The sequence below is a fragment of the Bombina bombina genome, chromosome 1, assembly GCF_027579735.1.
Source record: "Bombina bombina isolate aBomBom1 chromosome 1, aBomBom1.pri, whole genome shotgun sequence".
Classification (NCBI taxonomy): Eukaryota; Metazoa; Chordata; class Amphibia; order Anura; family Bombinatoridae; genus Bombina; species Bombina bombina.
Window position 1 is genome coordinate 847,198,051 of NC_069499.1, and position 21,533 is coordinate 847,219,583.

A 21,533-nucleotide genomic window follows, 5' to 3' on the forward strand; every position below is an offset into this window, starting at 1 on the left:
ATGCTATGAGTATTATGATCTGTTACTTGTTGTGCTAAAGCTTCCAACCAGAAAGTTGAAGCTGCAGCAACATCCACCAAAGATATAGCAGGTCTAAGAAGATTACCTGAACATAAGTAAGCTTTTCTTAGAAAGGATTCAATTTTCCTATCTAAAGGATCCTTAAAGGAAGTACTATCTGCCGTAGGAATAGTAGTACGTTTAGCAAGAGTAGAGATAGCCCCATCAACCTTAGGGATTTTGTCCCAAAACTCTAATCTGTCAGATGGCACAGGATATAATTGCTTAAACCGTTTAGAAGGAGTAAATGAATTACCCAAATTATTCCATTCCCTGGAAATTACTTCAGAAATAGCATCAGGGACGGGAAAAACCTCTGGAATAACTACAGGAGTTTTAAAAAACGTATTCAAACGTTTAGATTTAGTATCAAGAGGACCAGATTCCTCTATTTCTAATGCAATTAAGACTTCTTTAAGCACAGAACGAATAAATTCCATTTTAAATAAATATGAAGATTTATCAGTATCAACCTCTGAAACCGAATCCTCTGAACCAGAAGAATCATTATCAGAATCAGAATGATGATGTTCATTTAAAAATTCATCTGAAAAATGAGAAGTTTTAAAAGACCTTTTACGTTTACTAGAAGGAGGAATAACAGACATAGCCTTCTTAATAGATTTAGAAACAAAATCTCTTATGTTAACAGGAACACCCTGAATATTAGATGTTGATGGAACAGCAACAGGTAATGGAACATTACTAAAGGAAATATTATCTGCATTAACAAGTTTGTCATGACATTCATTACAAACAACAGCCGGAGGAACAGTTACCACAAGTTTACAACAAATACACTTAACTTTGGCAGATCCAGCATCAGGCAGCAATTTTCCAGAAGTATCTTCTGATTCATGGTCAATCCGAGACATCTTGCAATATGTAATAGAAAAAACAACATATAAAGCAAAATTGATCAAATTCCTTAAAAGACAGTTTCAGGAATGGGAAAAAATGCCAATGAACAAGCTTCTAGCAAGCAGAAGCAAATAAACAATGAAACTTAAATAATGTGGAGACAATAATGACGCCCATATTTCTCCAACATAGGTGTGTCCGGTCCACGGCATCATCCTTACTTGTGGGATATTCTCTTCCCCAACAGGAAATGGCAAAGAGCCCAGCAAAGCTGGTCACATGATCCCTCCTAGGCTCCGCCTACCCCAGTCATTCTCTTTGCCGTTGTACAGGCAACATCTCCACGGAGATGGCTTAGAGTTTTTTAGTGTTTAACTGTAGTTTTTATTATTCAATCAAGAGTTTGTTATTTTGAAATAGTGCTGGTATGTACTATTTACTCAGAAACAGAAAAGAGATGAAGATTTCTGTTTGTATGAGGAAAATGATTTTAGCAACCGTCACTAAAATCCATGGCTGTTCCACACAGGACTGTTGAGAGCAATTAACTTCAGTTGGGGGAACAGTGAGCAGTCTCTTGCTGCTTGAGGTATGACACATTCTAACAAGACGATGTAATGCTGGAAGCTGTCATTTTCCCTATGGGATCCGGTAAGCCATGTTTATTACGATCGTAAATAATGGCTTCACAAGGGCTTATTAAGACTGTAGACTTTTTCTGGGCTAAATCGATTCATTATTAACACATATTTAGCCTTGAGGAATCATTTTATTTGGGTATTTTGATATAATAATATCGGCAGGCACTGTTTTAGACACCTTATTCTTTAGGGGCTTTCCCAAAGCATAGGCAGAGCCTCATTTTCGCGCCGGTGTTGCGCACTTGTTTTGGAGAGGCATGGCATGCAGTCGCATGTGAGAGGAGCTCTGATACTTAGAAAAGACTTTCTGAAGGCGTCATTTGGTATCGTATTCCCCTTTGGGCTTGGTTGGGTCTCAGCAAAGCAGATACCAGGGACTGTAAAGGGGTTAAAGTTCAAAACGGCTCCGGTTCCGTTATTTTAAGAGTTAAAGCTTCCAAATTTGGTGTGCAATACTTTTAAGGCTTTAAGACACTGTGGTGAAAATTTGGTGAATTTTGAACAATTCCTTCATGTTTTTTCGCAATTGCAGTAATAAAGTGTGTTCAGTTTAAAATTTAAAGTGACAGTAACGGTTTTATTTTAGAACGTTTTTTGTACTTTGTTATCAAGTTTATGCCTGTTTAACATGTCTGAACTACCAGATAGACTGTGTTCTGAATGTGGGGAAGCCAGAATTCCTATTCATTTAAATAAATGTGATTTATGTGACAATGACAATGATGCCCAAGATGATTCCTCAAGTGAGGGGAGTAAGCATGGTACTGCATCATTCCCTCCTTCGTCTACACGAGTCTTGCCCACTCAGGAGGCCCCTAGTACATCTAGCGCGCCAATACTCCTTACTATGCAACAATTAACGGCTGTAATGGATAATTCTGTCAAAAACATTTTAGCCAAAATGAACACTTATCAGCGTAAGCGCGACTGCTCTGTTTTAGATACTGAAGAGCATGACGACGCTGATAATAATGTTTCTGAAGGGCCCCTAACCCAGTCTGATGGGGCCAGGGAGGTTTTGTCTGAGGGAGAAATTACTGATTCAGGGAACATTTCTCAACATGCTGAACCTGATGTGATTACATTTAAATTTAAGTTGGAACATCTCCGCATTCTGCTTAAGGAGGTATTATCCACTCTGGATGATTGTGACAAGTTGGTCATCCCAGAGAAACTATGTAAAATGGACAAGTTCCTAGAGGTGCCGGGGCTCCCAGAAGCTTTTCCTATACCCAAGCGGGTGGCGGACATTGTTAATAAAGAATGGGAAAGGCCCGGTATTCCTTTCGTCCCTCCCCCCATATTTAAAAAATTGTTTCCTATGGTCGACCCCAGAAAGGACTTATGGCAGACAGTCCCCAAGGTCGAGGGAGCGGTTTCCACTTTAAACAAACGCACCACTATACCCATAGAGGATAGTTGTGCTTTCAAAGATCCTATGGATAAAAAATTAGAAGGTTTGCTTAAAAAGATGTTTGTTCAGCAGGGTTACCTTCTACAACCAATTTCATGCGTTGTCCCTGTCGCTACAGCCGCATGTTTCTGGTTCGATGAGCTGATAAAGGCGGTCGATAGTGATTCTCCTCCTTATGAGGAGATTATGGACAGAATCAATGCTCTCAAATTGGCTAATTCTTTTACCCTAGACGCCACTTTGCAATTGGCTAGGTTAGCGGCTAAGAATTCTGGGTTTGCTATTGTGGCGCGCAGAGCGCTTTGGTTGAAATCTTGGTCGGCTGATGCGTCTTCCAAGAACAAGCTACTTAACATTCCTTTCAAGGGGAAAACGCTGTTTGGCCCTGACTTGAAAGAGATTATCTCTGATATCACTGGGGGTAAGGGCCACGCCCTTCCTCAGGATCGGCCTTTCAAGGCAAAAAATAAACCTAATTTTCGTCCCTTTCGTAGAAACGGACCAGCCCAAAGTGCTACGTCCTCTAAGCAAGAGGGTAATACTTCTCAAGCCAAGCCAGCTTGGAGACCAATGCAAGGCTGGAACAAGGGAAAGCAGGCCAAGAAACCTGCCACTGCTACCAAGACAGCATGAAATGTTGGCCCCCGATCCGGGACCGGATCTGGTGGGGGGCAGACTCTCTCTCTTCGCTCAGGCTTGGGCAAGAGATGTTCTGGATCCTTGGGCGCTAGAAATAGTCTCCCAAGGTTATCTTCTGGAATTCAAGGGGCTTCCCCCAAGGGGGAGGTTCCACAGGTCTCAGTTGTCTTCAGACCACATAAAAAGACAGGCATTCTTACATTGTGTAGAAGACCTGTTAAAAATGGGAGTGATTCATCCTGTTCCATTAAGAGAACAAGGGATGGGGTTCTACTCCAATCTGTTCATAGTTCCCAAAAAAGAGGGAACGTTCAGACCAATCTTAGATCTCAAGATCTTAAACAAGTTTCTCAAGGTTCCATCGTTCAAGATGGAAACCATTCGAACTATTCTTCCTTCCATCCAGGAAGGTCAATTCATGACCACGGTGGATTTAAAGGATGCGTATCTACATATTCCTATCCACAAGGAACATCATCGGTTCCTAAGGTTCGCATTCCTGGACAAGCATTACCAGTTCGTGGCGCTTCCTTTCGGATTAGCCACTGCTCCAAGGATTTTCACAAAGGTACTAGGGTCCCTTCTAGCTGTGCTAAGACCAAGGGGCATTGCTGTAGTACCTTATTTGGACGACATTCTGATTCAAGCGTCGTCCCTTCCTCAAGCAAAGGCTCACACGGACATAGTCCTGGCCTTTCTCAGATCTCACGGATGGAAAGTGAACGTGGAAAAGAGTTCTCTATCTCCGTCAACAAGGGTTCCCTTCTTGGGAACAATAATAGACTCCTTAGAAATGAGGATATTTCTGACAGAGGCCAGAAAAACAAAGCTTCTAGACTCTTGTCGGATACTTCATTCCGTTCCTCTTCCTTCCATAGCTCAGTGCATGGAAGTGATCGGGTTGATGGTAGCGGCAATGGACATAGTTCCTTTTGCGCGCATTCATCTAAGACCATTACAACTGTGCATGCTCAGTCAGTGGAATGGGGATTATACAGACTTGTCTCCGAAGATACAAGTAAATCAGAGGACCAGAGACTCACTCCGTTGGTGGCTGTCCCTGGACAACCTGTCACAAGGGATGACATTCCGCAGACCAGAGTGGGTCATTGTCACGACCGACGCCAGTCTGATGGGCTGGGGCGCGGTCTGGGGATCCCTGAAAGCTCAGGGTCTTTGGTCTCGGGAAGAATCTCTTCTACCGATAAATATTCTGGAACTGAGAGCGATATTCAATGCTCTCAAGGCTTGGCCTCAGCTAGCGAGGGCCAAGTTCATACGGTTTCAATCAGACAACATGACAACTGTTGCGTACATCAACCATCAGGGGGGAACAAGGAGTTCCCTAGCGATGGAAGAAGTGACCAAAATCATTCTATGGGCGGAGTCTCACTCCTGCCACCTGTCCGCTATCCACATCCCAGGAGTGGAAAATGGGGAAGCGGATTTTCTGAGTCGTCAGACATTGCATCCGGGGGAGTGGGAACTCCATCCGGAAATCTTTGCCCAAGTCACTCAGCTGTGGGGCATTCCAGACATGGATCTGATGGCCTCTCGTCAGAACTTCAAAGTTCCTTGCTACGGGTCCAGATCCAGGGATCCCAAGGCGGCTCTAGTGGATGCACTAGTAGCACCTTGGACCTTCAAACTAGCTTATGTGTTCCCGCCGTTTCCTCTCATCCCCAGGCTGGTAGCCAGGATCAATCAGGAGAGGGCGTCGGTGATCTTGATAGCTCCTGCGTGGCCACGCAGGACTTGGTATGCAGATCTGGTGAATATGTCATCGGCTCCACCTTGGAAGCTACCTTTGAGACGAGACCTTCTTGTTCAGGGTCCGTTCGAACATCCGAACCTGGTTTCACTCCAGCTGACTGCTTGGAGATTGAACGCTTGATCTTATCGAAGCGAGGGTTCTCAGATTCTGTTATCGATACTCTTGTTCAGGCCAGAAAGCCTGTAACTAGAAAGATTTACCACAAAATTTGGAAAAAATATATCTGTTGGTGTGAATCTAAAGGATTCCCTTGGGACAAGGTTAAGATTCCTAAGATTCTATCCTTCCTTCAAGAAGGATTGGAAAAAGGATTATCTGCAAGTTCCCTGAAGGGACAGATTTCTGCCTTGTCTGTGTTACTTCACAAAAAGCTGGCAGCTGTGCCAGATGTTCAAGCCTTTGTTCAGGCTCTGGTTAGAATTAAGCCTGTTTACAAACCTTTGACTCCTCCTTGGAGTCTCAATTTAGTTCTTTCAGTTCTTCAGGGGGTTCCGTTTGAACCCTTACATTCCGTTGATATTAAGTTATTATCTTGGAAAGTTTTGTTTTTAGTTGCAATTTCTTCTGCTAGAAGAGTTTCAGAATTATCTGCTCTGCAGTGTTCTCCTCCTTATCTGGTGTTCCATGCAGATAAGGTGGTTTTACGTACTAAACCTGGTTTTCTTCCAAAAGTTGTTTCTAACAAAAACATTAACCAGGAGATTATCATACCTTCTCTGTGTCCGAAACCAGTTTCAAAGAAGGAACGTTTGTTGCACAATTTGGATGTTGTTCGCGCTCTAAAATTCTATTTAGAAGCTACAAAGGATTTTAGACAAACATCTTCCTTGTTTGTTGTTTATTCCGGTAAAAGGAGAGGTCAAAAAGCAACTTCTACCTCTCTCTCTTTTTGGATTAAAAGCATCATCAGATTGGCTTACGAGACTGCCGGACGGCAGCCTCCCGAAAGAATCACAGCTCATTCCACTAGGGCTGTGGCTTCCACATGGGCCTTCAAGAACGAGGCTTCTGTTGATCAGATATGTAGGGCAGCGACTTGGTCTTCACTGCACACTTTTACCAAATTTTACAAGTTTGATACTTTTGCTTCTTCTGAGGCTATTTTTGGGAGAAAGGTTTTGCAAACCGTGGTGCCTTCCATTTAGGTGACCTGATTTGCTCCCTCCCTTCATCCGTGTCCTAAAGCTTTGGTATTGGTTCCCACAAGTAAGGATGACGCCGTGGACCGGACACACCTATGTTGGAGAAAACAGAATTTATGTTTACCTGATAAATTACTTTCTCCAACGGTGTGTCCGGTCCACGGCCCGCCCTGGTTTTTTTAATCAGGTCTGATAATTTATTTTCTTTAACTACAGTCACCACGGTACCATATGGTTTCTCCTATGCAAATATTCCTCCTTAACGTCGGTCGAATGACTGGGGTAGGCGGAGCCTAGGAGGGATCATGTGACCAGCTTTGCTGGGCTCTTTGCCATTTCCTGTTGGGGAAGAGAATATCCCACAAGTAAGGATGACGCCGTGGACCGGACACACCGTTGGAGAAAGTAATTTATCAGGTAAACATAAATTCTGTTTTTTTAGCGCTAAAAAAGACGCCCACATTATTTGGCGCCTAAATGCTTTAAGCGCCAAAAATGACGCCACATCCGGTGACGCCGTCATTTTTGGCGCAAAAACGTCAAAAAAATGACGCAAATTCCGCCGACAAGTATGACGCCGGAAATGACAGAGAAAATTTTTGCGCCAAAAAGTCTGCGCAATGACGCAATAAAATTAAGCATTTTCAGCCCCCGTGAGCCTAACAGCCCACAGGAAAAAAGTCGAATTTTAAGGTAAGAAAAATTGATTATTCATATGCATTATCCCAAATAATGAAACTGACTGTCTGAAATAAGGAATGTTGAACATCCTGAATCAAGGCAAATAAATGTTTAAACATATATATTTAGAACTTATATAAAAGTGCCCAACCATAGCTTAGAGTGTCACAAAAATAAGACTTACTTACCCCAGGACACTCATCTACATGTAGTAGAAAGCCAAACCAGTACTGAAACGAGAATCATTAGAGGAAATGGTATATATAAGAGTATATTTCGTCGATCTGAAAAGGGAGGTAAGAGATGAATCTCTACGACCGATAACAGAGAACCTATGAAATAGACCCCGTAGAAGGAGATCATTGAATTCAAATAGGCAATACTCTCTTCCCATCCCTCTGGCATTCACTGCACACTGAGAGGAAAACCGGGCTCCAGCCTGCTGCGAAGCGCATATCAACGAAGAATCTAGCATAAACTTACTTCACCACCTCCATGGGAGGCAAAGTTTGTAAAACTGATTTGTGGGTGTGGTGAGGGGTGTATTTATAGGCATTTTGAGGTTTGGGAAACTTTGCCCCTCCTGGTAGGAATGTATATCCCATACGTCACTAGCTCATGGACTCTTGCTAATTACATGAAAGAAATGAGATTTAATACGGGAAAATGCAAGGTTTCTCCAACATAGGTGTGTCCGGTCCACGGCGTCATCCTTACTTGTGGGATATTCTCTTCCCCAACAGGAAATGGCAAAGAGCCCAGCAAAGCTGGTCACATGATCCCTCCTAGGCTCCGCCTACCCCAGTCATTCTCTTTGCCGTTGTACAGGCAACATCTCCACGGAGATGGCTTAGAGTTTTTTAGTGTTTAACTGTAGTTTTTATTATTCAATCAAGAGTTTGTTATTTTGAAATAGTGCTGGTATGTACTATTTACTCAGAAACAGAAAAGAGATGAAGATTTCTGTTTGTATGAGGAAAATGATTTTAGCAACCGTCACTAAAATCCATGGCTGTTCCACACAGGACTGTTGAGAGCAATTAACTTCAGTTGGGGGAACAGTGTGCAGTCTCTTGCTGCTTGAGGTATGACACATTCTAACAAGACGATGTAATGCTGGAAGCTGTCATTTTCCCTATGGGATCCGGTAAGCCATGTTTATTACGATCGTAAATAAGGGCTTCACAAGGGCTTATTAAGACTGTAGACTTTATTTGGGCTAAATCGATTCATTATTAACATATATTTAGCCTTGAGGAATCATTTTATCTGGGTATTTTGATATATTGATATCGGCAGGCACTGTATTAAACACCTTATTCTTTAGGGGCTTTCCCAAAGCATAAGCAGAGCCTCATTTTCGCGCCGGTGTTGCGCACTTGTTTTTGAGAGGCATGGCATGCAGTCGCATGTGAGAGGAGCTCTGATACTTAGAAAGGACTTTCTGAAGGCGTCATTTGGTATCGTATTCCCCTTTGGGCTTGGTTGGGTCTCAGCAAAGCAGATACCAGGGACTGTAAAGGGGTTAAAGTTCAAAACGGCTCCGGTTCCGTTATTTTATGGGTTAAAGCTTCCAAATTTGGTGTGCAATACTTTTAAGGCTTTAAGACACTGTGGTGAAAATTTGGTGAATTTTGAACAATTCCTTCATGTTTTTTCGCAATTGCAGTAATAAAGTGTGTTCAGTTTAAAATTTAAAGTGACAGTAACGGGTTTTATTTTAAAACGTTTTTTGTACTTTGTTATCAAGTTTATGCCTGTTTAACATGTCTGAACTACCAGATAGACTGTGTTCTGAATGTGGGGAAGCCAGAATTCCTATTCATTTAAATAAATGTGATTTATGTGAAAATGACAATGATGCCCAAGATGATTCCTCAAGTGAGGGGAGTAAGCATGGTACTGCATCATTCCCTCCTTCGTCTACACGAGTCTTGCCCACTCAGGAGGCCCCTAGTACATCTAGCGCGCCAATACTCCTTACTATGCAACAATTAACGGCTGTAATGGATAATTCTGTCAAAAACATTTTAGCCAAAATGAACACTTATCAGCGTAAGAGCGGCTGCTCTGTTTTAGATACTGAAGAGCATGACGACGCTGATAATAATATTTCTGAAGGGCCCCTAACCCAGTCTGATGGGGCCAGGGAGGTTTTGTCTGAGGGAGAAATTACTGATTCAGGGAACATTTCTCAACAGGCTGAACCTGATGTGATTGCATTTAAATTTAAGTTGGAACATCTCCGCATTCTGCTTAAGGAGGTATTATCCACTCTGGATGATTGTGACAAGTTGGTCATCCCAGAGAAACTATGTAAAATGGACAAGTTCCTAGAGGTGCCGGGGCTCCCAGAAGCTTTTCCTATACCCAAGCGGGTGGCGGACATTGTTAATAAAGAATGGGAAAGGCCCGGTATTCCTTTCGTCCCTCCCCCCATATTTAAAAAATTGTTTCCTATGGTCGACCCCAGAAAGGACTTATGGCAGACAGTCCCCAAGGTCGAGGGAGCGGTTTCCACTTTAAACAAACGCACCACTATACCCATAGAGGATAGTTGTGCTTTCAAAGATCCTATGGATAAAAAATTAGAAGGTTTGCTTAAAAAGATGTTTGTTCAGCAAGGTTACCTTCTACAACCTATTTCATGCATTGTCCCTGTCGCTACAGCCGCATGTTTCTGGTTTGATGATCTGATAAAGGCGGTCGATAGTGATTCTCCTCCTTTGGAGGAGATTATGGACAGAATCAATGCTCTCAAATTGGCTAATTCTTTCACCCTAGACGCCACTTTGCAATTGGCTAGGTTAGCGGCTAAGAATTCTGGGTTTGCTATTGTGGCGCGCAGAGCGCTTTGGTTGAAATCTTGGTCGGCTGATGCGTCTTCCAAGAACAAGCTACTTAACATTCCTTTCAAGGGGAAAACGCTGTTTGGCCCTGACTTGAAAGAGATTATCTCTGATATCACTGGGGGTAAGGGCCACGCCCTTCCTCAGGATCGGCCTTTTAAGGCCAAAAATAAACCTAATTTTCGTCCCTTTCGTAGAAACGGACCAGCCCAAGGTGCTACGTCCTCTAAGCAAGAGGGTAATACTTCTCAAGCCAAGCCAGCTTGGAGACCAATGCAAGGCTGGAACAAGGGAAAGCAGGCCAAGAAACCTGCCACTGCTACCAAGACAGCATGAAATGTTGGCCCCCGATCCGGGACCGGATCTGGTGGGGGGCAGACTCTCTCTCTTCGCTCAGGCTTGGGCAAGAGATGTTCTGGATCCTTGGGCGCTAGAAATAGTCTCCCAAGGTTATCTTCTGGAATTCAAGGGACTTCCCCCAAGGGGGAGGTTCCACAGGTCTCAGTTGTCTTCAGACCACATAAAAAGACAGGCATTCTTACATTGTGTAGAAGACCTGTTAAAAATGGGAGTGATTCATCCTGTTCCATTAAGAGAACAAGGGATGGGGTTCTACTCCAATCTGTTCATAGTTCCCAAAAAAGAGGGAACGTTCAGACCAATCTTAGATCTCAAGATCTTAAACAAGTTTCTCAAGGTTCCATCGTTCAAGATGGAAACCATTCGAACTATTCTTCCTTCCATCCAGGAAGGTCAATTCATGACCACGGTGGATTTAAAGGATGCGTATCTACATATTCCTATCCACAAGGAACATCATCGGTTCCTAAGGTTCGCATTCCTGGACAAACATTACCAGTTCGTGGCGCTTCCTTTCGGATTGGCCACTGCTCCAAGGATTTTCACAAAGGTACTAGGGTCCCTTCTAGCTGTGCTAAGACCAAGGGGCATTGCTGTAGTACCTTACTTGGACGACATTCTGATTCAAGCGTCGTCCCTTCTTCAAGCAAAGGCTCACACGGACATTGTCCTGGCCTTTCTCAGATCTCACGGATGGAAAGTGAACGTGGAAAAGAGTTCTCTATCCCCGTCAACAAGGGTTCCCTTCTTGGGAACAATAATAGACTCCTTAGAAATGAGGATTTTTCTGACAGAGGCCAGAAAAACAAAACTTCTAGACTCTTGTCGGATACTTCATTCCGTTCCTCTTCCTTCCATAGCTCAGTGCATGGAAGTGATCGGGTTGATGGTAGCGGCAATGGACATAGTTCCTTTTGCGCGCATTCATCTAAGACCATTGCAACTGTGCATGCTCAGTCAGTGGAATGGGGACTATACAGACTTGTCTCCGAAGATACAAGTAAATCAGAGGACCAGAGATTCACTCCGTTGGTGGCTGTCCCTGGACAACCTGTCACAAGGGATGACATTCCGCAGACCAGAGTGGGTCATTGTCACGACCGACGCCAGTCTGATGGGCTGGGGCGCGGTCTGGGGATCCCTGAAAGCTCAGGGTCTTTGGTCTCGGGAAGAATCTCTTCTACCGATAAACATTCTGGAACTGAGAGCGATATTCAATGCTCTCAAGGCTTGGCCTCAGCTAGCGAGGGCCAAGTTCATACGGTTTCAATCAGACAACATGACAACTGTTGCGTACATCAACCATCAGGGGGGAACAAGGAGTTCCCTAGCGATGGAAGAAGTGACCAAAATCATTCTATGGGCGGAGTCTCACTCCTGCCACCTGTCTGCTATCCACATCCCAGGAGTGGAAAATTGGGAAGCGGACTTTCTGAGTCGTCAGACATTGCATCCGGGGGAGTGGGAACTCCATCCGGAAATCTTTGCCCAAGTCACTCAGCTGTGGGGCATTCCAGACATGGATCTGATGGCCTCTCGTCAGAACTTCAGGGTTCCTTGCTACGGGTCCAGATCCAGGGATCCCAAGGCGGCTCTAGTGGATGCACTAGTAGCACCTTGGACCTTCAAACTAGCTTATGTGTTCCCGCCGTTTCCTCTCATCCCCAGGCTGGTAGCCAGGATCAATCAGGAGAGGGCGTCGGTGATCTTGATAGCTCCTGCGTGGCCACGCAGGACTTGGTATGCAGATCTGGTGAATATGTCATCGGCTCCACCTTGGAAGCTACCTTTGAGACGAGACCTTCTTGTTCAGGGTCCGTTCGAACATCCGAATCTGGTTTCACTCCAGCTGACTGCTTGGAGATTGAACGCTTGATTTTATCGAAGCGAGGGTTCTCAGATTCTGTTATCGATACTCTTGTTCAGGCCAGAAAGCCTGTAACTAGAAAGATTTACCACAAAATTTGGAAAAAATATATCTGTTGGTGTGAATCTAAAGGATTCCCTTGGGACAAGGTTAAGATTCCTAGGATTCTATCCTTCCTTCAAGAAGGATTGGAAAAGGGTTTATCTGCAAGTTCCCTGAAGGGACAGATTTCTGCCTTGTCGGTGTTACTTCACAAAAAACTGGCTGCTGTGCCAGATGTTCAAGCCTTTGTTCAGGCTCTGGTTAGAATTAAGCCTGTTTACAAACCTTTGACTCCTCCTTGGAGTCTCAATTTAGTTCTTTCAGTTCTTCAGGGGGTTCCGTTTGAACCCTTGCATTCCGTTGATATTAAGTTATTATCTTGGAAAGTTTTGTTTTTAGTTGCAATTTCTTCTGCCAGAAGAGTTTCAGAATTATCTGCTCTGCAGTGTTCTCCTCCTTATCTGGTGTTTCATGCAGATAAGGTGGTTTTACGTACTAAACCTGGTTTTCTTCCAAAAGTTGTTTCTAACAAAAACATTAACCAGGAGATTATCGTACCTTCTCTGTGTCCGAAACCAGTTTCAAAGAAGGAACGTCTGTTGCACAATTTGGATGTTGTTCGCGCTCTAAAATTCTATTTAGATGCTACAAAGGATTTTAGACAAACATCTTCCTTGTTTGTTGTTTATTCCGGTAAAAGGAGAGGTCAAAAAGCAACTTCTACCTCTCTCTCTTTTTGGATTAAAAGCATCATCAGATTGGCTTACGAGACTGCCGGACGGCAGCCTCCCGAAAGAATCACAGCTCATTCCACTAGGGCTGTGGCTTCCACATGGGCCTTCAAGAACGAGGCTTCTGTTGATCAGATATGTAGGGCAGCGACTTGGTCTTCACTGCACACTTTTACCAAATTTTACAAGTTTGATACTTTTGCTTCTTCTGAGGCTATTTTTGGGAGAAAGGTTTTGCAAGCCGTGGTGCCTTCCATTTAGGTGACCTGATTTGCTCCCTCCCTTCATCCGTGTCCTAAAGCTTTGGTATTGGTTCCCACAAGTAAGGATGACGCCGTGGACCGGACACACCTATGTTGGAGAAAACAGAATTTATGTTTACCTGATAAATTACTTTCTCCAACGGTGTGTCCGGTCCACGGCCCGCCCTGGTTTTTTTTTTTTAATCAGGTCTGATAATTTATTTTCTTTAACTACAGTCACCACGGTTCCATATGGTTTCTCCTATGCAAATATTCCTCCTTAACGTCGGTCGAATGACTGGGGTAGGCGGAGCCTAGGAGGGATCATGTGACCAGCTTTGCTGGGCTCTTTGCCATTTCCTGTTGGGGAAGAGAATATCCCACAAGTAAGGATGACGCCGTGGACCGGACACACCGTTGGAGAAAGTAATTTATCAGGTAAACATAAATTCTGTTTTTACATTTTGGAAGTAAAAATAAGCAGACAATGTATTAATTAAATGGGACAAGACTTAGCCAAATACAGGAGAAAATGGATTTGGGAGTAGTAATAGATAACAAGCTAAAGATGGGTGCACAATGCAAGGCAGCAGTTTCTAAAGCTAATAAGATACTAGCATGTATTAAGAGGCATTGATTCAAGGGAAGAAAGCATTATTCTGTCACTATATAAATCCCTAGTAAGACCTCACCTTGAGTATGGAATGCAGTTCTGGGGACCAATCTCAAAAAAAGACTGCAGACCTTGAAAAAGTTCAGAGAAGGGCCACAAAGCTAATAAGGGGAATGGAGAATTTAAGCTATGAGGAGAGGAGAAGTTAGCCAAACTGGGTCTGTTTTCTGTAGAAAAAAAGGCGCTTGAGAGGTGACATGATTACTTTATATAAATATATTCATGGCCCATATACAGAGATGGCAGAAGCTCTGATTATTCCAAGAAAATTGTTTGTGACAAGAGGTCACAATTTAAGGCTGGGGGAAAGGAGATTTAATCTCCTGCAACGGAAATGTTTTTTTACTGTAAGAGCAATAAAATTGTGGAACTTATTATCAAAGGAGGAAGTGAATGCCAATACCATAAATACATTTAAAAATGGTTTAGATATATTTCTGGCTAGAAACAGAATTCTGAGATATGATTGCATGTGTTAAATGGGTCACCTTCTAATGGAATTAATTTAAGATCAAATAGATCTTTTTTGTAAGTATATTAGATTTGTATAGGTTGAACTCGATGGACTTTGATCTTTTTTCAACCTCATCTACTATGTTATTCTCTGCTACTGGTATAACAAGTGATTGGAAACACATTAAGGGGAAATCAATTTTACAGTACACTTTCTCCAATTTTTGCCTAGAACATGCATGAGGGAGTTCATATTTAAAACATATACTTACAACAACAAAAAAAGTGGCATTGTTTAGCTCATTTGCATATACTTTTCTAGGTTCCTCTGCTCCAGTATAAAAACTAGTAGTTTAGGTTTTCTGTGAGGTGTGCAGTAGGGTTATATAATCTATTGAGTGTTATTTAACTCATATTATTATTATAATTTATTTGTATAGCGCCGCCAAATTCCGTAGCGCTGTAGTGGCTCATAGTGGAGGAGGAGGGTTCTACCATTTTTTTTTATGTTCCCCATAATTGTATAATTATCAACAATATTTCCCTGTAACACCTTCACCAGACACAGCAACTCCCTTGTGAATAAGGAATTGAACACGTGATATCACCACTAATTTTCATTTTATGTAATTTCATATAGAAAGCACATCTTACTATCTTATATATGTTAAAGTGCAGAAACGGTTAATGTGCCCATTACCTAGCTAATCTGCAGATTAACTGATTTGCTCAGTTAAAGTGCGGAATCTGCACTTTACCTAGGTAATGTGCACATTAACTGCTTCCGTGTAGTTAAAGTTGGAAAAGTTTGTAAACTGTTTATTGAAAAAGAAGCCGAAGAATGTTCCGATTTCGGCCGAGGGCAGATACACTCCAGAGTGCTCTGTTCTAATCACAAGGGTAATGTGCACATTACCGGCTTCCTTGTAGTTAAAGTTGGAAAAGTTTGTTTCTCTCATGTAAACTGTTTATTGAAAAAGAAGCTGAAGAATGTTCCGATTTCGGCTGTGGGCAAATACGCTCCAGAGTGCTCTGTTCTAATCAGAGCCTCGAGCGCCGCAACTGCCTCTGGGAACCTTACCATGGGTCCCAACCCGCACATCTTGAAATTCTCTGTCTGGGAAATTATCTATTGAGTCTCTATTTATTATAGATTCGATCGATAGATAGATAATTTCCCAGAGAATTTCAAGACGTGCGGGCTGGGACCCATGGTAAGGTTCCCAGAGGCAGTTGCGGCGCCCGAGGCTCTGATTAGAACAGAGCACTCTGGAGCGTATCTGCCCTCGGCCAAAATCGGAACATTCTTCAGCTTCTTTTTCAATAAACAGTTTGCATGAGAGAAACAAACTTTTCTAAAAAGCTAAAGTGCTTGAAAGTGTAATATTTGTTTTTCAACTGTATTATCACAGATGCATTACAGCTAGAATGGCAGATATTTCACATTCTCAGTACGATGTTCTTACATTTATTTGTTCTCTTTGCATAATTCCACAATGGGTTGCAGGGAAGTCGATTCTGTTACAATTCAGAATGGGAAATATACAATGCTTAGAAGTGTAGAGGCCAAGATGATAATAAATGCAAAAACAGAATGAGAGCAGTTGTTATACCCTTGGGAAAACTACTATAAACTTGTTAAGAAGTTGAAGTGTGTCTGGGCAATGAATGATGCATAAAGTGCGCCACACTGCCCTTTAAGATTTTGTTTTTACCTCCATTTTCAGAAGAAAGTGCCCCAGGCTCTCTAAAAAAAAAAGTGATATGAACTGATTATCATAGGAAAACCCATGAGACTCCCTTTAGTATGTATATATATATATATATATATATATATATATATATATATATATATATATGTGTGTGTGTGTGTATATGTGTATATATATATATATTTAATGTGTGTGTGTTACCGCTAAAGTGCATTATTTGCACTCTAACTAGTGCCTAGTAGGTAATTTGAGAAATGAAACAATTTTTCTGCACTTTAACTGATCACCCTAGTTAATCTGCAGATTAGCTAGGTAATGTGCACATTAACTGATTTCTGCACTTTAACTGTAACATATACAAACCGTTCTATGTTTATTTGTTCAGGTAGAAAACTTATAGGGGCATATTTATTAAGCTGAAATGTCCCTTGTTTCCGGCGAATGCCTTCAGGCTTGCCAGAAACAGAAGTTATGAATCAGCGGTCTAAAGACCGCTGCTCCATAACTTGTGCGCCTGCTCTGAGGCCGCGGACAGAAATCAACCCGATCGAATACGATCAGGTTGATTAACACCCCCTGCTAGCGGCCGATTGGCCTCGAATATGCAGGGGGCGGCACACGAACTGCTGGTGCAATGATAAATGCTGACCGCGTATCGATGTGCGGCGGACATGATACGCTACTTCGTATCATGTCCGCTCGCACATTGATAAATATGCCCCATAGTGTCAAAGATCTAACCACATAATGGCTCATATTCATCAACATAAAACTTCAAGTTTGCTTCAATGTGTATTAAATGATGTATTTCTCTTGGCTTAGATTACTGCTCAAATTTCTGATCCTAGTCTCTAGGTGATGGATCCTTGTATTAATATGGTTATGTGTTTTGTTTTTGGTTTTTAGACAGCCCAAAACTCCCACCATAAGAAGAATATGTCTGACAAACCGAAAACCCCAGAAAAGTCAGACCAGACAAGTAAACCCTCACCTACTCCAGATGTTTCCACTGATTCTCCTCAAGCTGTAAGGTGAGAGAGTTAACAATAAAGAGATCTGCAATCAGAAGCTGGGCGTAGCAATTAAAAAAGGGCATTGCTGCTTTTAAATAATTAAAGGAACAATATTTGTCAAAATTAAACTTTCATGATTCGGATAGGGCATGACATTTTAAACAACTTTCCAATTTACTTTTTATCCTCAAATTTCTTTGTTCTCTTGGGATTCTTAATTAAAAGCTAATCCAAGGTAGGCTCAATATGCTCATTTCTAAGCCCTTGAAGGCTGCCTCTTATCTGAATGCATTTGCCAATTTTTCACAGCTAGAGGGTAATTCATGTGTGTCATATAGCTAAAATTGTGCCCATGCCCTTGGAGTTATTTAAGAGTTAGCACTAATTGCCTGAAATGCATGTCTGTCAAAATAACAATAACAAGGGGGCAGTCTGAAGAGGCTTAGAAACAAGATAATCACAGAGGCAAAAAGTGTATTAAAATAAGTGTTGGTTATGCAAAACTGGGAAATGGTAAATAAAGGGATTATCTATCTTTTTAAACAATAACATTTTTGGTGTCCCTTTAAAGTTGTTTCATTATGGTTTGTATTTGGTTTCCTATTGATCTTAAGAAATTGGTTATACTAATGGATTGTGCCTGATCATTTCAGTATATATCTCTTTCATAGGCCAGAAGCCACCTGTGACTTTACCTACAGGTTATCTGCTATAAGGTCTAAATTTAAGGAACTTTGCAAAGATCAAAATCCTGACAGCACCTTTACAGAGTTGTGCGAGACGGACTTTATAAGGGAGAGTTCCACCCCTGTCTGTTCTCCTAATAAAAAGAGACCCCGGGAAGGGGTGAGCCCTGAAGATGAGTCATTGTGTTCGAAATTGGTTAACCTGAAGAAGTGTTCTGTAACTGTGCACCAGCTGGTTATGGAGCAGGATAGCCAATATGAGGACTGTGGTGATAGTACAGAAATCTCACAGGAAAAGAGGGATGATACAGGTTCTCCTCCACAGAAAGTGGCTGTCCTGGCCGTACACAATCAGAAAGTAACCCCCACAAAGAAGAAAGCGTAAGTACTTCTTATAACTAAATTCCTATCTGTTACCTATACACATTTAAAGGAAAGGCAACTTTTTAAAATAAAGTAATTTTAATAATTTTCTTTTTTTCCACTAGCCCATACTAGTAAGAAAATAAGAAACTGGGTTTTTGTGTGTCTTTAAAGGACTACTAAATACAGTAGGATTGTGTCATTGATCAAAACATATTAAAAAGACAGTACAAGATCAAATACTTTGAATTTTAAATGTCAAAACCTTTTTTTCTGGTAAATTTCAGGTAATTCAATCATCTCTCCTGTGTATCATGTGACAGCCATCAGCCAATCAAAAAATGTGTGTACCTATACACTCTGCTCTATTGCACATGCTATATAGGAGCTGGTGCCTCAATAAGTGTGCATATAAAAAGATTATGCACATTTTGGTAATGGAAGTAATATTTTCTCTGATTGTAAATTATAGCAATACGTTAGAATTTAACCAGTATAGCTTAAAGGGACATAATACTCATATGCTAAATCACTTGAAACTGATGCAGTATAACTGTAAAAAGCTGACAGGAAAATATCACCTGAGCATCTCTATGTAAAAAAGGAAGATATTTTACCTCACAATCTCCTCAGTTCAGCAGAGTTAGTTCTGTGTAAAAAGTTATACTTCAGCTGCTCCCAGCTGCAGGTAAAAATAAAAAAAAATGAAGAAATGAATTGCAGCCAATCAGCATCAGCAGTTCTGAGGTCATGAACTCTTACTGTGATTGATGATTTGACTTAACTCTCATGAGATTTCATAGTAAGCTTCCTTTACCTGATTGGTGAAATAATATGAGAGTTCACAAGGCTCATCCTTTCAGCTGTCCCAGGACAGACACACTAAAATGCTGCTTAGAAATCCTTTACAATGGGAGGTGGCTACTGAGGAACTTTTGAGGTAAAATATCTTTCTTTTTTACATAGAGATGTTCAGGAGATATTTTCTAGTCCGTTTTTTACAGCTATGCTGCATCACTTTCAAGTGTTTAAACATTTGGGTATTATGGCCCTTTAAGTGCTTTTCTGTAGAAGTTCTAATACATAATGTAGAAAAAAAATTATATAATAATAAATTAGCCTTCGGAGTATATAACAAGTTTTCCATTTCATAATGACATCACCTAGAGAAATTAGTATTGTTTGCCATATCAGACACAGGCCAAATGTATTCAATATTAGTATCTCTATGCAGGTGATTTCTGGGAAAGTAGGTTGCCAGAGACAGATACAAAAATGCCCACAAAGAACTGAGTCTTGAAGCAAACAGTTTAAAGTGCTAGGTCCCATTTATAAGGAAATCATAGTGATCTGTTGATACTTGCTTTAAGCCACAACAAATCTTTAGAGAACAACAGCTGCATAGTAAGCTCATTTTGTGAAAATATTTCACCTGTATATAGAAAGGACTAAATGTCTTTTTCTCTTGCAATATGTATTGAGTCCACGGATTAATCCATACTTGTGGGATATTCTAATTTCTAACAGGAAGTGGCAAAGAGCACCCACAGCAGAGCTGTCTATATAGCTCCTCCCTTAGCCCCACCCCCAGTCATTCTCTTTGCCTGCTAACTGCTAGGAAGGGTAAAGTGAGTGTGGTGACAAAAATTTTAGTTTTTATTTTCTCAAGCAAAAGTTTTGTTATTTTAAATGGTACCGGTGTGTACTATTTACTCTCTGGCAGAAAAGGGATGAAGATTTCTGCAAGGAGGATGATGATCTTAGCACTTTGTAACTAAGATCCACTGCTGTTCCCACAGACGCTAAGGAGTACAGGAAAACTTCAGTTGGGGGAACGGTTTGCATGCTAAGCTGCATTGAGGTATGTTCAGTCAATTTTTTTCTAGACAGACTGTGATAATTCTAGAAAAGGCTGACAATATACCCATGAGGGAAGGGTAACCTGTATTCAAATACTTAATAGAGAATCCCAGCTTACATAAAGGGCTCATTTATTACTGGTGGCACTTATGGGAAAAAACGTTTTTTTATTGAAAACTTAACATTTTTTTGATGGACTTTAAGGGGTTATTGTGGCTTATTTAATGGTTATTAACCCACGTGGCTAGTTTAGAAACACTTTGGTGTGTTTCTTTTAGGCCCCACTAACATCGAGTGAGGTGGGAGGGGCCTATTTTCGCGCCTCAGTTGCACAGTTTCTTTTACTCTGAAGGCATCCAGCTGCTTCTCCAGAGGGTCCTACTGTGTTTGAGGGCCTAAAAGAAGTTTTTTCCTCACAAATCTATCCTAGAGGGCAGGTAGGCGCCACAGCAGTACTGTGGCAAGGTTCTGAACGTTCTTATACCGGTTTTTGACGTTTTGTCAATCCGGTTTTTACATTAAGGGGTTAATCGTTTATTTGGCTGGCTGTGCAAACGTAGTAAGGCTTTATGATTCTACTTTAAAAATTTCATAAAGTTTACTGCTTTTTTACACTGTTTTGCAGAGTTTGTGCATCTTTTTTCTCTTAAAGGCACAGTACCGTTTTTTTTCTAAGTATTATTTACTTTGAATAAAGTGTTTTTCAAGCTTGCTTGTTTCATTACTAGCCTGTTTAACATGTCTGACACCAAGGAAAATCCTTGTTCAGTGTGTTTAGAAGCCATGGTAGAACCCCCTCTTAGAATGTGTCCCACTTGCACTGATATGTCTATAAATTATAAAGAGCATATTATAGCACTTAAAAATATAGCAATAGATGATTCTCAGACAGAAGCAATTGAGGGTTTGCCATCTAGCTCTCCCCAAGTGTCACAACCAGTAACGCCCGCACAAGTGACGCCAAGTACCTCTAGTGCGTCGACTTCATTTACTTTACAAGACATGGCCACAGTTATGAATACAACCCACACAGCGGTTTTATCTAAACTGCCTGGTTTACAAGGAAAGCGTGACAGCTCTCGGTTAAGAACAACTGCTGAGCCTTCTTACGCTTTAGTAGCCGTATCCGATATACCCTCACAATGTTCTGAAGTAGGGGTAAGGGATTTGCTATCTGAGGGAGAGATTTCTGATTCAGGAAAGACGCTCCCTCAGACAGATTCTGATATGACTGCCTTTAAATTTAAGCTTGAACACCTCCGCTTGTTGCTCAGGGAGGTATTAGCGACTCTGGATGATTGTGACCCTATAATGGTTCCAGAAAAATTGTGTAAAATGGACAGATACTTAGAGGTTCCTGTTTACACTGATGTTTTTCCAGTCCATAAGAGGATTGTGAATATTGTTACTAAGGAGTGGGATAGACCAGGTATACCGTTCGCTCCCCCTCCTGTTTTTAAGAAAATGTTT

At 41.5% G+C, this 21,533-nt stretch overlaps 1 protein-coding gene across 1 annotated transcript in view; it reads left to right on the forward strand.

Annotated features, from left to right (window-relative positions):
- The window catches only part of TERF2 (telomeric repeat binding factor 2), a gene marked incomplete in the record, with an annotated part of 134,240 nt that overhangs the window by 81,013 nt on the left and 31,694 nt on the right, over positions 1-21,533 (forward strand). The window contains 2 exon segments of the mRNA XM_053699482.1: positions 17,048-17,172; positions 17,826-18,221. Coding sequence (XP_053555457.1) covers positions 17,048-17,172; positions 17,826-18,221 — 521 coding nt within the window.